Genomic DNA, 16,938 nt, shown 5'->3' with positions numbered 1-16,938 from the left:
GCATTATATGTTATTCATTTGCAGTTCATTGAGAAAGTCACGCCTTGTAATGCCAATCATTAAAGGTCAAATGAGGCATTTATCATATTCACCACAAACACGACTACGCAAATAAGAAAAATAACTTCTAAACGAGTGGTGCTGAAAAACAACCTGTGTTCCCTCACGAGCATGACCATCAGGAATGCAGCCCTACCCAGGTTGCATGGGTGTGCACGAGGATTCTTTGCTATTTTCAACTATGATTTCGGTACCATTGGGAAGTAATTTCCAGGAGGGATTCGTGATATATACATGACACCAACAGGCAGAAATATGATACGTTCTCAATAGTGTCTGATGACATTGTCATGACTTTGATACATGTGACATTCCTTTGTTAGCTCTCTCCTGTGCTGGTCGGCTGGAAAAGAATTTGTAGTCTTCACGGAATGGGAATGGTTAACTATTCGTTATTATCACATGCCGTAGTAAGAATTACGAAATTCTAATCTCTTACACTCACTATCATCTCAAGATGGACGTAGAATATACTTTTAATGTAATTTTCTCATGTGACTATAGATAATATGTACTTCTTTGATATGTTCTGTGATTATGTGTTCCTTGACCTTCAGGTCGGCACTGATTGGAATGAGCATCACTATTGCTTTTGCTGTCGATCTGGTATTTGTTTTATTTCTCTCTCTTCTAAATCCCAAACGTGGCGTACTTCCGCAAGACATGCCATTCTAGCTCCCCTAGATTGGTAAATATATATCCGTCACTTTTACACTTTGACACTGACTCTCGAAAGCTGTCCACATTCTTTATAGGCAATGTTATATTGGCTTTGTCACCGTACAGTATGAACTCCAAATGCGACGTCTTTATGTCTTTTTAATATTCTGAATTCTTGTGCTGGCTTGAAGTCAGAAGGTCAAGGATGCCACGTCTCTGTCACATAACCGAAGGCGTCTTTGAGGGGAAGTTGTAAGGATATACCCATAATAATTGTTGCAAGTGAGACTCAGTCTACGTTACATACTTAATAACGTTTTGCTGGATTGCAGTTCTTATGTAGTTATAGATTTAGATTACACTCATAATGCCATATCTGCTTCAATCAACTTCGAAATACAGTTGTCTGAAAGTGAATGTTGGTGTTATACCATGGTATGCTCTGTTCTAGTTAGATTGTGTGACTCAATTATACTGTCATTGCTGTGTTTTATAAAGTTAGATTTTTTTTTTACCATAATTTGCTGCTTCGAGATCTTACAATGTTATCCTGTGAGACAGGCAGGAGCAAACAATAGCTACTGTTCTTGGATACTGTCACTCCCTAAGCTGACGGCCACATTCGGCTATTGTCATTGTTTACAGAAAAAAATGTATCAGGAACCAGTAAACACATGTCCCCATATGAAGTTCATCGTTAAATCTCAATACTTTGCAAGTCATAATGGCTGAAAAGGGAACTGATTGTTTACAGAGCACTTAGTTACGCCTGTAAGAAAACATAACAGCAATATGACGAGACTTGGAAAGCTGACATTCAGGACTAAGTAGAGTAGCCTAGTAAAAGATATAAACAATTTAAAACAAGAAACTGGGAATAATGTTTCATTGAAAAAGACAGACCAGGCGAGGATCTAGGAAAAACAAAAACAAATCCAAAAGATTATGAAAAAATATTTAAAAGAATCAGAACAAAACGACTAGTAACACTATGAGACCAGGAATACCGAGCACTGGAAGAAGAGGGCGAATAACATACTGTGGCACGACACGAGTTGAAGCAGTCCTGGGTGGGGCTTAAAAATTAATGATGATGGAAGTATTAAGGTTAATCTTAACGAAAGTCCAGACTCAAACTGACTGTTTGTACATGGATACACGGTACCTGGGAAGGAAATTAGTCACCTGTTTCAGGAGTTAGTGTTGGATGATAGTGCCCCCTCAATACATTATATAATGAAAGAGATTGTAGCAAGAAAAGGCTTGATGAAAGGCATTCTTCGAAAATGTTTGTTGAAACTTAACAAATATCAATACTACTTAAGTTACAGTGAAGATGGTGCAGGAAACAGTAGGACAAACCGTGCTCTGTTGTGGTTTTGAAAACATGGGAGTGCAGTAACAAGGTAATTCACTGAAAACGTCTGGACTCGTATACAGAAGTGAGATATGGATGCATAAATCCTTAAAATGTATTCCGAAGGATTTCCTGTTCCAAGTGTACACACCAGAGTCACTAATAATCTATCTCACATTTACACAATGGCGTAGAAACTGAAAACATGAGCACTGGTAGCACACTTTGCGAAAACAATCACAACTGGAAACGAAGTCTGAAAGACATGGTGAGCTGGGAAATACATGGAGAGGAAACTTTGTCGAGTTGAATAATCTTTTTAGGGACATAACTGAGCCTTTGAGATGTATATTATGATAAAATTAGTATGTAAGCGTCGAAGACTCGTCAAAAAGGTCATATTTATACTATATTGTTGAATACTATGATTTCAGTATTCAAGACTGCGACAACCTACAGTTTTCACTGGTAGTACCATTCAGTCAAATACGAAGCCAGGGATAAGTGCACCTGAGGCATGACTATCATCTGGCACGGAGCTAATTGCCTAGGTACTTTAGTCTGCCACATGTACAGTCTAACTAGATAGCCGCTTTAGGACAGAAGTATGATTTTCAGCACACCTACAGCTCCTGAGTGTTATGATTATGTAGGGAATTACTTATTACTATTATTACTGTAATCACTGGGCACTTGATTATGATGGACAGACTTCTGAAGTGATTTTTGAAGGTACATTCTTGGTTAAGGAGTTAAGGTACCTTGAAGTATCTGGATAAGATGTTCAAAAAATCGTCCATGCACTGGACTCCAGGGAGAGTATGGATGACCAGGCTGGTCACCAAACCCGCTAGGATGGTACATACGTCTGACAGAGATGCTCAAACAACAGGCAAGAAAAAGTATACCTAAGGTAAGGGAGCTGAGCTACAAGAAGACTGTAGCCATTAGCTTACCCAAGTAAGATAAGAGAAAGAAAAGGAGACAGGATCACTTTGTTCAAGTTCCTAAGTTTGTCTTGCAGCATTGATGTTTAAGCAGTTCTTTGAAACTGGGAGGAACTGATCAATAATAGGGCTCCATAAACTCAGCAAGGGAGGAGTAATTTAGAATTTGAAGAATATACTTATTGTTAAAGATTGATGCAGTGATGGAAAAATCGTGACTGTAGAGATCATTAGAAGGTTCAAGAAAAGTTTTCACTGAAAAGAAAGGTTGAGACGACGCCACAATTATAAAACAAGTGTCGTGGTTATACACAAATAACGAAAATTTGAGTACCCATGATCTTCCTCAACTTTTCGTATTGGAATGTGCTTTAAGTTTGATAACATACAGTTACCACAAATTTTCCCATTAATATTTAAATGAAGCGCCTCGTTATGTGAGTATGCATCAGCGTCACCTCGCGGCCATGAACCGAACTATAGCATAGGTGCCAAGTGAACGTACGCTAATTAAAAAAATCATTGGAAAAAACTTTCTTATAAAGCACCATGAAAATACCCTCTAAGTAGATGATAATTTTTGCTCACATTCTAAAAAATGATGAGGATGATATGGCATAATTTGGCTATATACCTGTATTGAGCTTGGCAGCGCCGGAGGTGTTAGTCCTAAAGATGGCGGCATGTCATCAGTGCTGTGCTGTGCTGAAGTAAGAATTATTCTCTCTTATAACTCCATCGCAAAACACTTGAGCTCTTTTTCTTGGTCATTACAATATTCGAGCTATAGAAAATAATAATGTTATTATTTTTCGGTATTTTAGGGTCTGGATGATTAGAAAATGCACGGTAAATATGTGTGGATAGGAAGAGGATGGTGCGAAATGTTTTTGTGTTCATCTGCCGAGGTTGGTGGATGACATTTACAGACAGCAGGGCCTGGGACGGCCAACTTTTATTAAATATGGCCCATGATAGTTGTATTTCCATGAAATGTAAGATATATCTGGTTTTGATTCGTCTCGTACGGTGTTCTGGCAACAAAGGAACGTTCTAGGCCTAACTCCCTAATTGGGAGGAACAAGGACGCGTTATTTTAATCGACCAGGACCAAAGCTTCGTGGAAATCAGCATTAGGGTGACTTTAGACATGATTTTTGGCTTTTATGTACTTGACTAAGATGGCCGACTGCTTCGAGTGGAGTTAAGGGTACGGAGGAATTGGTTCAGGTGTAAGGAGGGTTGATGGCTCCAGCCCCTGTACCCAGCCAGTGGCCAGACGGTGTTGTTCTGAGAGTAATTGTAGATAGGTAACATTCTTCCTGAAAAGGAAGCTGGGTAGCTATGAAGGTTAAAGAAACTGACAGAAACCTGAAGGAATATTGCTAACTTTTGTTTTACCTAAGGTGGTATACAGCATTTGGAGCACATGAGATGGGCAGCATGATGTGGGGCATTTTTTGTTTAATCGATATATAACGTGATGGTGGGGATGGCTGTGAAGTTCATGGATAATCTAGGGTCAACGTTAAAGTTTGTTTAAAGGTAAATCAAATCTTTACATGTAAATGGATCATTTCTGCAGCTTGATATTGATATTTCTGTGCCACTGTGTAAGACCAAGGTCAGAGCTGTGCCACTATGTAAGACTATGGTCAGAGCTGTGCCACTATGTAAGACTATGGTCAGAGCTGTGCCACTATGTAAGACCATGGTCAGACCTGTGCCACTATTTAAGACCATGGTCACACCTGTGCCACTGTGTAAGACCTTTGTCAGAACTGTGCCACTGTGTAGGACCATGTTCAGAATTGGACTTTGTTCATTTTTGCATTATGTAAGATATAGCATAAGTAAAGTATTCGACATAGTGAAACAACTTCCTGGGCTCAAGAACTTGACTTCAAGTATGATTTTAGGAACTGAAACTACTTAACTTAGTTGTAGATTAGCTTGAGAGGACATGTTTGAGGTGTATGAAGTACTTCAAGATAAATATGACTGGCAGGATTAGCACCAAGAACTGGGGTACATGGTCACACTAAGAAATACTTCTCATAAAAAGCATGTACATGAATGTATTTGCCATTACCTACAAAATTGTTGGAAAAAAATTGGTAAAGTTACGTTGGTAATTTACAGAAGGTATATGTGTGCATTTGTTTTGATGAAAGTGGTTCCAGTATATTAATTACACTAGAATAGATGCATTGTGTGGGTTCTTGTAGCACCTATTCCTGCAAGTTGAAATTCCCTTATAATGGTCAGGGTTTTGAATGGAGATTGCATAGTAAAAGCTCATAATACCAGGTGTTCAGATGGTAAGGAATTGACTCAAATTATACCTCATAGAACAGGAGGGATGCCCTCAGCATCCCAAATGATTTACTGATGTCCATCCTGTGCATAGTTGAGATATAACATTCACCATGCACTTATTAGATTCTTTAGAGCTTTATTTGGTTTGTAGATAAATTTCCAAACTATCTGAAAACTATAGAATAAAAGTAAAACTTCTTGTGTCAGTTATATAATTTTCATGCATTGACGAGGTCCTGGGAAAATTTTTCCTTGCGTGTCTTGTCACATAGGAAATGTAGCATGTTCTTCGAGTCTCTCTAGGGTTACAGTATAGGGTTCTTTGTTATCATTTTGATTGATGCACCAGACGGAATTAATTATTTGGAGATGTCATCTCAATGCTTGAGTTACTTGCTCTATCAAGGTGTATTTCTCTCTAAACCTGTGGTACATAGCACCAACAATTGGCATAGAAAACAAAGGTTTGTGTCATCCTAAATAAAGGAATATAGCAATAAACAGAACCTTTGTTGTAGAAGTTACAATTATTTCATTAGGTGTTATTACTTATTTCTTTAACCCCATGTTTATCCTCTCCATAACCCTTTCTGGTACTGAGTTGATCAACATTGAAAGGTAAGATGTTTTAATGGCAGTAACAAAAAAACTTTTAATAGCTTATTTAGAAAACAGATCCATGAGAGCAGAAAGAAGATTCTGACATAAAACCTGGCTTCTCCAGTATTTCTTGAGAGGTTCTGTAGCTGAAATTGTATGGCATGTCAAATCTCAATGTCTGGGCAGCAACAAATATGGATAGCTTACAAGATTTATCTTTTTTCTTTGATTCTTGATACTATGATTTTTTTTCTTTACCCTAGTCCTGGGGACCCCCAGAAAATTTTTGAGTTCAGTATGTAATGGTTAACCAACAGTGACCAGCATCATGTTGATGTCCATATTCTAAGAATAACATAATGGGGCACATAGGTACAAACATCCAGGGAAAGATGGTTTCATCATTGAATGGAGGTTACTGATTGGTAGTTGGAGGCACATGTGCTGCTGTTATTGAATAGGTAGTTTGTAGGGGTTGAGAGGAATCTACCTCACCAGAAGGCAGGGCATTAAAAAGTTTCCATCCCCTATGGATTATATAGAATTTTCACAAGGTTTGTGAGACATGAACTCATGGAGAAACAGTTTTTCAGACGCATTTTTTCAGATTTGCTAATTTTAGCTAATTTTTGGAATTTGATATACATTTGCTTATGTATTAATGTAGTTCCGTATTCATAAATGTTATGCTGGAATATAGATGATTTTTTCTTAGATTGATTATTCCTGGTACATCCCCACAATTTAATTGCAGTGGATGTGTTAGGTTATAGGAAAAGTTTGTTTGAAATGGTATCTGAGGTGAGTAGGTTTGTAATTGGTAGATCCTACCATTATTCTTGAGTAAGGAGAGGAGTAGTTATATTTCTAAGACTTTTCTGAAGTGAGATTGATGATCTAATGTATACCAGAAATACAGTCTGAGAGATTGTTTGCTCTCATTGCACATAGCTGTTGCATAATTTTCTGCTTTAGCCGTTGCCAAATTGTCTATTTTCATGTAATCGGGTAAGTAGAAAGATGCTGTTGTCTTTTACTACCATTGAAAGTATAGCATACTGATTACAAGATAGAATTTTGAATATTAGGAAGTTTCTTTAATGTAGTTCATTGTCCTAATAGCCCATTATCTTTTGGCAACAGACTGATGGATACTCCAAGCTACAGTGTCCTCAGAAAACATTGTTTGACCCCTATATATTTTCAGAGGCGATACATGGCTAAGAATTATTGTGGATATAAGCATATGATGCTCTCAGGCTGAGACTAGTGTTCCTAATGGTGTGAGCACAAGTGGCCTGCCCTATTGTGCTTAAGGCTCTCTTGATAGAAAGATGTTCACTCTTTCCTCTTCATTTTGGGAATTTTGCTATTGGGGTATTTTCTATTCCACCTGTGCTTCAAGATGGTTGGCTCTCACCTTTCTAAGGAGGAGAAAGCCCGAATTCTCTTCTGAAAGCAAGAAAATAAGGGTACATTTGAGAACTCTAAGTGCACTGGGCACTCAGAACGCATATTATAGCAGCTGCTTCCTACAACACCTCGTCTGATACCTCATCCAGATCAAAACTATGGACCCAAAACATTGACCTGGAGTACTTCAGGAACTTTTGCCAATTCCATGCCCAGACTTCTGCAGATGGTAATCAAGGCCAAGGGAGAGGTGACATAGCACTAAGATGTGTGACATCACCTTTGAAAATGTATGGGGAGGCTGACAAGGTTTCTTGCAGACACAAGATAATGTCACAGGCAAACAACGTGATCATAAAGCATCATCCATGAGAATGTTTGTTGCTTTATAAGTGTTAATGACAAGTTGTAATTGTAGTATGTAAATTAAGGTATTGAAGAGAATGAGATTTCGACTTCATAACCTGATGTAGAGTTAGTAACCTGATGTACTTAAATGCTTTTTTTTCTTGTTTCAGTAGAGTCTGAACATCACAAGACTTGAAGAATTAACATCAACAAAACAGCAGCCAAGCCAAATTCACTTAGTTTAGAAGACCACAAGTTACCACTAACAAGTCAAGCCTACCTAGATGTAGCAATCTACAAGCAACCTTTGCAAGGCAATCCAAAGAAGCACAACTGCCAACAAATCCTAATATTCATTACGGGAGAAGGATACTACTGCAACTGTTGTCAAGTATCAAACCCAGGCTGGCCCACACCATTGGCTTACCAAAGCACGGCACAAGCATCTGAGTGACATCTGAGGACCAACACCCCCATAACAAGCCAGTTATCACCGCCAAACCACTACAAAGTCTTCTCTTACACAGCCTGGCACAAAAAATAATAAGTGCTTTTCCAAACGCCGCCCCCTTCCACTTACCGAGCATTTTGTAAACCAGTCTCGTCGCAAGAATCTGTGTTAAGTAGAATCTTTGTTGACCAAAGTCTCACTGTTTGTTAGATGTATTGTTTAACCTGAAAGTCTTAGTGACTTATGGTCAAGTAGCCTTTTTATTTTTTGTTTATATTTATTTTTCCTTGTCCAGTGATGTAGCTGTGTGAAATTTATTTGGGACTTGAAAGTTTGTCGTACATAAATTGTGGAAAATACTCCTTAATTTATACTCTTGACAATACATAAATCAAAGCAGTAAATTGAAAAAAAATACTTTGAGCAAATGTCCCACATAGTGAATCTTCTGTGAAGCATTTATGTAATCTGTGTTCCTACAAAAAAAGTGTGAAGACTAACAGAAGCTATTGTAAGTGTTTAAAAGTAGTAACAGCATCATCAACCATGGATCCTCAGTGGAATCTTTTCCAGCCGCCTATCTCTGAACCAGCAGTACTGGAATACAATGGGGGCAGCCTGCAACACCACAGTCGATACAGTGGGTTTTATGATTCACCGATCTCCAATCACCACCAGTCTCGCAACAATATGGCTCCACTCTCACCAAGCTTTATATGTCCTACTCCACAACACAGTGTCTTTACTAACCACATAAATAATCACCAGTCAAATCAACAGTCTAATCAGTCTGTGCACCAGTCCAGCCACCAATCTAATCATCAGGCTAATAACCATCCACAGCAGCATTCGCAGCAACATTCTCAGCATCATTCACAGCAGCAGCAGCAGCAGCAGCCACCATCGTCTCAGGGCCCTCCACGTTCTCCACAATTATCTACAACTTCGTCTAATTATTACAATTCTAACTCAAGCTCCCAGTACACTCCTCCTGTAGCAGACTTCAAGATTGGAACCTTCACCCTCAATGCCAATGGCTTCCCTGCTGAGACAAATGGCCAGGAAACTACTAACTCTTACTCACATACCAATGGGTTGTCAAGTAATAGTAGCCAGAGTGTCCGAGAGACAGGAATCATCGAGAAATTGCTGGTAAGCATGATTGAATTATTTTCCAAACTTCTAAATTCTTTTTTTTTTGTATTATTTATGTACATGTTATTATTCTGCTGCCCCAGGAACCCCTTTTGCTGGTGGAAGGTTGGAGTTCAAAAATTTGAGATTTTGTGGCCACAACATGCCAGAGGGTGTGAAGCATGTATGGGAATGAATGAATTGGAGTGTGTGGCAAAGAGGGAATGATGGGCTGTTGATGGTCTGAACCAGAACACATTAAGTGGTTTGTGGAAACCTTTAAAAGGTCTGTGTTGTCCTTTATGGAAAAGAGGGCCTGGTTTTGGTGTACTTTTCATTGCAGCTGACAGCTTGGGAGTGAATGATTTTTTTTATGAGTGGTGCTTCCCTGCAATTCTTAAGAAAGAGTGAACAAGTTTGGTAATAAAAAGAGTGTGGTTGAGAGCTGAAGATGGTGTGTTGAAATGGTTTGGACATATGGAGAGAATGAGAGGAAAGATTGATAAAGAGTATATATGTGTCAGAGGTGGAGGAACCAAGAAGTGGGAGACCAATTTGGAGGTGGAAGGATGGAGTGGAAAAGATTTTGAGCGATTGGGGCCTGAACATACAGGAGGGTGAGAGGTGTGCAGGGAATAGAGTGAACTGGAACGATGTGGTATACTGGGTCGATGTGCTGTCAGTGGACTGAACCAGGGCATGTGAAACTTCTGGGTAAACTATGGAAAGGTCTGTGGGGCCTGGATTTGGATAGGGTACCGTGGTTTTGGTGCATTACGCATGACGACTAGAGACTGAGTGTGAATGAATGTGCCTTTTTTGTCTGTTTTCCTGGCGCTACCCTCTTCTGCTCTCTCAACCACACACTTTTTATTTCCACACATCTCTCTTACCCTTTCATTACTTACTTTATCAAACCACCTCACACCTCATATTCTCCTTCAACATTTCATTTCCAACATATATATCCTCCCCTGTACAGCCCTAGCTATATCCCATGCCTCACAACCATACAACATTGTTGGAATTACTATTCCTTCAAACATACCCATTTTTGCTTTCCGAGATAATGTTCTCTCCTTCCACACATTCTTCATCACTCCCAGAACCTTTGCCCCATCCCCCACCCTGTGACTCACTCCACTTCCATGGTTCCATTTGCTGATAAGTCCAATCCCAGATATCTAAAACACTTCATTTCCTCCAATTTTTCTCCATGTAGACTTACATTCCAGTTGATTTGTCCCTCAACTGTACTGAACCTAATGACCGTGCTCTTATTCTTATTTGCTCTCAACTTTCTCCTTTCACTCACTTTTCCAAACTCAGTCACCAACTTCTGCAGTTTCTCACTCAAATCAGCCACTAGAGCTGCAGTTTTCATTCAGATCAGCCACTAGAGCTGTATCATTGGTGAACAACTGACTCACTTCTCAGGCCTTCTCATCCCCAACAGACTGCATACTCGCCCTTCTCTCCAAAACTCTTGCATTTACATCCCTAATCGCTCTATCGATAAACATGTTAAACAACTGTGGGGACATCATACACCCCTGCCACAGACCGACATTCACTGGGAACCAGTCACTCTTCTCTCTTCCTACTACATAAACATATCAACATATACACTTATACATACACATGCATAGACATGTACATATATACACATGTACATATTCGTACTTCCTTGCCTTTATCCATTCCTGGTGCTACCCTGCCTCACAGGAAACAGCATCGCTACCCCCTGCTTCAGCAAGTTAGCGCCAGGAAAACAGAAGGAAAAAAAAGGCCACATTCTTCCTTGACCTTCTGTCTCGTTCCCTTGTACATCTCTGTCATTTGCACACCTTACCTGCAAGTACCACCCATACACCTCCCTTTTCTTGTTCACTAGCAACTTTATTTCGTCATCCCAGACATTCATAAAAGGGTTTGTGGGGTTGCATTAGTAACTAAGGTGGGAAAAGCATTTGTGTATAAAAAAAGATGATTCTTATATTAAAGTACTAATTTTACACATGTATTTCAGTGGCACTTCTGCCATTTCCCTTTTCTTGCACCACCATGTTAAATGAATTAAGGTCACTCAACTGATTTTATTCAAGGTGCTGAATTGATTGGGATAACTTCTGGGTGTATCAAAATAATGTCAAATTCTTAAGTTTCTGGAAGGTTACACCTCTCTTGAGACTTATGCTAACTCCCACTGTGTGTTGCATGCACCCCAGTCGCTTCACTCCCTACTTATGGAGAAGCACTACTAAGTGAAATATTACTGGGAATATTCCTGTAGTTGCAGGAGATTAGTTGTCTGTTATAGATTTTTTTCATGTTATTAATGATTTTTCTTAATTTCAGCAAACTTATGGGTTCATTCAGTGCTGTGAACGACAAGCAAGGCTCTTCTTTCACTTCTCACAGTTTGATGGCAACACAGAGCACCTCCGCATAGGTGATCCTGTGGAGTTTGAAGTGACCTTTGATCGTCGCACAGGCAAACCTATCGCCTCAGCAGTCACCAAAATTTCTCCAGAAGTGGTGAGTTACTATAGTTGTGTAGCATATCTGTGGCCATTTGTTGGACCATTTCTAGTTTTGATTGCTCAGATGAATTACATTCTTTCTCACCCTGTGACTTAGTTACTACAAGGGAAAACTTAGGTTCAAGGAGCACATGGATAATATAGTGCTTTCAAATCAATTAATGAGTGGAATGATAAAAAGAATTTTCACGAGACATGAAAATATTTTGTTTATATATTTTTATCCCTGGGGATAGGGGATTAAGAATACTTCCCACGTATTCCCTGCGTGTCGTAGAAGGCGACTAAAAGGGGAGGGAGCGGGGGGCTGGAATTCCTCCCCCTCTCGTTTTTTTTAAGTTTCCAAAAGAAGGAACAGAGTGGGGCCAGGTGAGGATATGCCAAAAAAGGCCCAGTCCTCTGTTCTTAACGCTACCTCGCTAACGCGGGAAATGGCGAATAGTTTAAAAGAAAAGAAAAAGATATTTTTTATTATTTTTATACTTGATCACTGTCTCCCATATCATCAAGGTAGCACCAGGAAACAGACAAGTTATTTGGAACCATGTGGTATCATGGGGTTGACATGCTGTCAGTGGACTGTATCAGGGCATGTGAAGCATCTAGGGTAAACCATTGATAGATCTGTAGGGCGTGGAAGAGGAAAGGGAGCTGTGATTTTGGTGCATTACACATGACAGCTAGAAATTGAGTGTGAGTGAATGTGGCCATTTTTTGTCTTTTCCTGGTGCTCCCTCACTAGGGGTGGGGAGGAGGAGGGGCTATTTCCTGTGTGGCCGGGTAGCGATGGGAATGGATGAAGGCAGCAAGTATGAAAATATACATGTATGTATGTATACATTGATATATATATGTATGTATATGTGTGTGTATGGGCGTTTATGTATATATATATATGCATATGAGTGGTTGGGCCATTCTTCATCTGTTTCCTTGCGCTACCTCACTGACACAGGAAACCAGTTAAGTATAATATAGATAAATATGAATTATATATTCATTTATTTATTTATTTATACTGAACCTAATAACATTGCTCTTATTCGCATTCACTGTCAACTTTCTCCTTTCACACACTTTTCCAAACGCAGTCTCCAACTCCTGCAGTTTTTCACTCGAATCAGCCACTAGAGCTGTATCATCAGTGAACAACAACTGACTCACTTCCCAGGCCCTCTCATTCCCAGCTGACTGCATACTCTCTCCTCTCTCCAAAACTGTTGTGTTTACCTTCCTAACCACCCCATCCATAAACAAATTAAACAACCATGAGGATATCACACACCCCTGCCACAGACCAACATTCACTGGCAACCAATAATGATAATGGTAATTATTTTTTTAATTTTTTATTATACTTAGTAGCTGTCTCACGCATTAGTGAGGTAGCGCAAGGAAACAGATGAAAGAATAGCCCAACCCACCCACACACACATGTATATACATAAACGCCCACACACGCACATATACATATTCATACTTGCTGCCTTCATCCATTCCCCCTGCCACACATGAAATAGCACCTCCCTCCCTCCGTGTGCACGTGAGGTAGCACTAGGCAAAGACAACAAAAGCCATATTCGTTCCCACTCAGTCTCTAGCTTCCATTTGGTAATCATGCGATTGTCCAAGACAATCGCATGTTTACCAAGTGGCATTCTAGCTACTTCTCTTCGTTGTATATCAACTGACTGTTTTATTTCTCTCTTGTGTCTCCCCTGGTGATAAGATTATTACAAGAAAGTGCACTTGGGAACTTATCTTGTTTTATTTTCCTCGTGGACTCATAGGAATAGATATGTATATGTGCATGTGTGGACATGTATGTGTAAACATGTGTATGTGGGTGGGTTGGGCCATTCTTTCGTCTGTTTCCTTGTGCGACCTCGCTAACCTGGGAGACAGCGACAAAGTATGATAATAAAAAAGAAATGAAAATCTTATTACTTGGGGATAAATTTGACATCTTATTAAACCTTTTCTTTCATGTTAGATTCTTCATATGAAAAAGTAATTTATATTTTTAATGATTTCAAAAAAATTGTCTTATTAAATGAAAACTAGATTAAAGAAGTTAACTAATTTTTGCGTGTAAAATACAAGCCATGTGTGGAACTCCCTTGAAATCTGTTGAGGCATTCAAAAGGTTATAGCATCTTAATCAATCATTTAATTCAAGTAGTTAACTGCTTAGATCATTGGTAACCTATGTAAGGTAAACTACATTATGAATGGAAGGCTGGGAAGCATGACATTTGGAAGTTATTATTTTTTTTTTATTTTTTATATGCCACCCTTTAGCTTATTGCATAGGCCATGACACCGTTATTTCAAAATACTTTTTGACCTTTAGAAAAAAATAACAAACATATACTTATTATGTTCTGAAGGTACTCAGTGAGGAGAGGGTAATTGGCATTGTGACGACTGAGCTGCGTAGTGAGTCTGGAGGTGAACACCAGGGACGGATTACTTATGAAAATCGTGGTGAATGTTTCTTCCTCCCCTATGGCAAAGAAGATGTTGAGGGATATGTAACACTTAAGCCAGGAGACAAAGTCAGCTTCCAGATTGCAACCAACCAAAGGTGGGTACATCATGTTTTGGTTATTGAAAATTTTTATAAGCGGTCATAGAGTGGGACAGGGGACCAGTGTCATGGGTTTATACAGTATGTAGGGGAAAAAGGGCACTGTTTTTTTGGATGAAGCTGGGTTTGCTTGAAGGTATAGGAGTCTTGGCAGCATTACAAATGCAGAGTGTTGGAAGAGGGTGGATATGTCAGAGTATATAGGGTGAGAGTTGAGTTGATCGTGTAAGGAATGACAATGTGAGAGAAAGTTTTGGAGTAAGGGAGTATGACTGAAAGAACTGGCCATGATGTGCTGAAATGGTTTGATTATATAGAGAGGATGAGCCCAGAGAGATTGACTAAGAGGGATGTACATGATTTCATTGGGATTGGGGAGACTGAACATTCATGAGGGGATGGAGGCTTGCATGGGATAGAACAAGATTGAGCAGTGCACTGTCATTGGGCTGCACCAGGGCACATGAAATATAAGGAGAAACCACAAAATGGCCTTAGGGCTTGAGCTTTGGTTTTAGTGCATTTTACATGACAGATAGGACGTGGATGTGAGTTGATAAGGCTATTTTTCCCACTCGTGGCACTAATTCTTTAGAGCAGAGAAATGATGAACATGTATGAAAAAATGAGGGAGTAATACTTTTGGGGATTGGTTGTGGATGGATGCTTTGGTTTTGGTACACTAAGCCACAAAGCATGATTAGATAGATGTGTGAAAATTAGACTGCTGTTTGTTCCTGACATTACCTTGCTAGGGCAGGATTGACTGGCAGTTAGTTTTGTTATAACTTCTAGGCATTCCCCTTGGTCTAGAAGGAAATGCTATTCCTTTTCCTTATTTAAAGTTGTATAACGAAAGCTTCTTCCAGATTAGGGGGTCACAGTGAATGAGGCCAGCAAGACCAGTTAGACACATTGGGTAGAAGTAGTTGATAGGAACATTTGGTAGGGGCCTCTGGAAACTGTGCTAGAGTTACCCTCTCCCAGTGGCAGGTAAGAGTGAGGCAGTAAAGGGTAAGAAGTGGCATTAGAGTTCAGTAGTTACATGTTATTAGAATGGGCGTCAGATATGTAGATAGATAGATATATCAAACCTTAACTCTTAATCCTCATGCAGAGGCCAGTATCTGTTGATATTTTAACTTTTTGTACTTTTTTTTAATATTCAGCTGACTTTTTGTGCCAAAGTAGCTCAAAGAGTCCCTTTTGTGTCAAGGGAGGTTATTTCACTCAATGATCAGTCAAACAATTTTGTACAACCAATATGACTAGTGGCGCATTGTGAAATTTGAAGTAATGAAGTGTGGTAGGTTTGGTGTGTAGTATCTGTTCCCTATACGTCCTGCTTGGTGTGATATCACGCATCTTGAGCACATAAGCTTCTTATGAAATACAGGTGCAACATTATTCGTTTCATGGGGAAATCACTTTCTTGTATTTTATGAAATTTATTTACTCCTAATGATTTTGATTACTAAGAAACGTCTCATGACCTTTTAGATGATTTTTTTTTTTACTATTGAAAGTGCAATCTGAACACTGTCATATTTCAAATATATATGTGGTCTAAGTCTTGCATGTAGCTTATTCAAAAGTAGATAATACTGTGGATGCAGATTTTGTTAAATGAAAATTATCTGACTTACAAGATGAATACCTCAAAATTTTTACATTTGCTTACCTAAAAGATGATGTATCTTAATGAGGTCATAGGCTGTTTGGTCATGTTATGTAGAAAAGTGTGTTAGAAAAGCTTAATTTCCTGCCGTATACCCTACTGATGGGATTTTGACCATATTCATGCTGCTGTTTCACTGATGGTTTGCTATAAATCCTCAGAATCCATTCTGTTGTCAAGTTGTGAGTGTTTCCATTTTCACCATTGTATGGTGTCCTCATAACTCTATGCCTTTTTATATTTTAGGCAGGCTGACTTCTTTCCCTATGTGTAATTGCTAAGGCATCTCTCATTTTCTACTTGTTTTCTTAAGTGTAAGCTGTTTAGGCTCTCTTCCTTTACTTTATGCATACCAGATTCTCTTACAAATGTTTGCATGTTTCTTTTATGTCTTTGATACCTGTTGTGAAAATGGTCTGCAACTGAATTTGATTAGGAAGATACTTTATAGGCTACCCTGATTTGACGACGAGGAGAAAGTATAAAGTACATAGTAGAGGTGGTTGTTATCTGCCCCTTATCTCTTAGGGTATCAGCTGGGAACATTACATATCTCTTTGGTGTAGATGGATATTTTCCTTGCCATTAATGAAGAAATTTTAAGAGCATAAGAACTTGTGAAAGAATTTACCTTGTAGTTGAATGACGTATGCCTGAACAGGAGTTGAGGTAAGAAATTATCTGATTGGGTTATTTGGAGTTCATATGATTTGACAGAATAGGTGTTACCTACAGCCTGACTTGAGTTTTGCTTCACATATTTTGCCTGTGAAAATGATCATGAAAAGTTTTCTTCACTTTACACACAGAAAGATTACTTGAAAATTTTTTGGTCGTG

At 39.0% G+C, this 16,938-nt stretch overlaps 1 protein-coding gene across 4 annotated transcripts in view; it reads left to right on the top strand.

Moving 5' to 3' along the window:
* The first annotated feature begins 3,594 nt into the window (after window positions 1-3,594).
* The window catches only part of Unr (cold shock domain-containing Unr), a 75,508-nt gene continuing 62,164 nt past the window's right edge, over window positions 3,595-16,938 (top strand). For 2 of the 4 annotated variants that reach the window (XM_071678316.1, XM_071678314.1), the window contains exons 1-4: window positions 3,595-3,734; window positions 7,875-9,307; window positions 11,648-11,827; window positions 14,223-14,419. In XM_071678316.1, coding sequence (XP_071534417.1) covers window positions 8,702-9,307; window positions 11,648-11,827; window positions 14,223-14,419 — 983 coding nt within the window. In that variant the 5' untranslated portion in view covers window positions 3,595-3,734; window positions 7,875-8,701. The remainder of the gene's footprint in view (window positions 3,735-7,874; window positions 9,308-11,647; window positions 11,828-14,222; window positions 14,420-16,938) is intronic. The other 2 variants (XM_071678315.1, XM_071678313.1) reach the window with 1 other exon arrangement.

The sequence above is a fragment of the Panulirus ornatus genome, chromosome 27 (assembly GCF_036320965.1).
Source record: "Panulirus ornatus isolate Po-2019 chromosome 27, ASM3632096v1, whole genome shotgun sequence".
NCBI lineage: Eukaryota > Metazoa > Arthropoda > Malacostraca > Decapoda > Palinuridae > Panulirus > Panulirus ornatus.
This window is presented reverse-complemented; position numbering and strand designations above follow the sequence as displayed.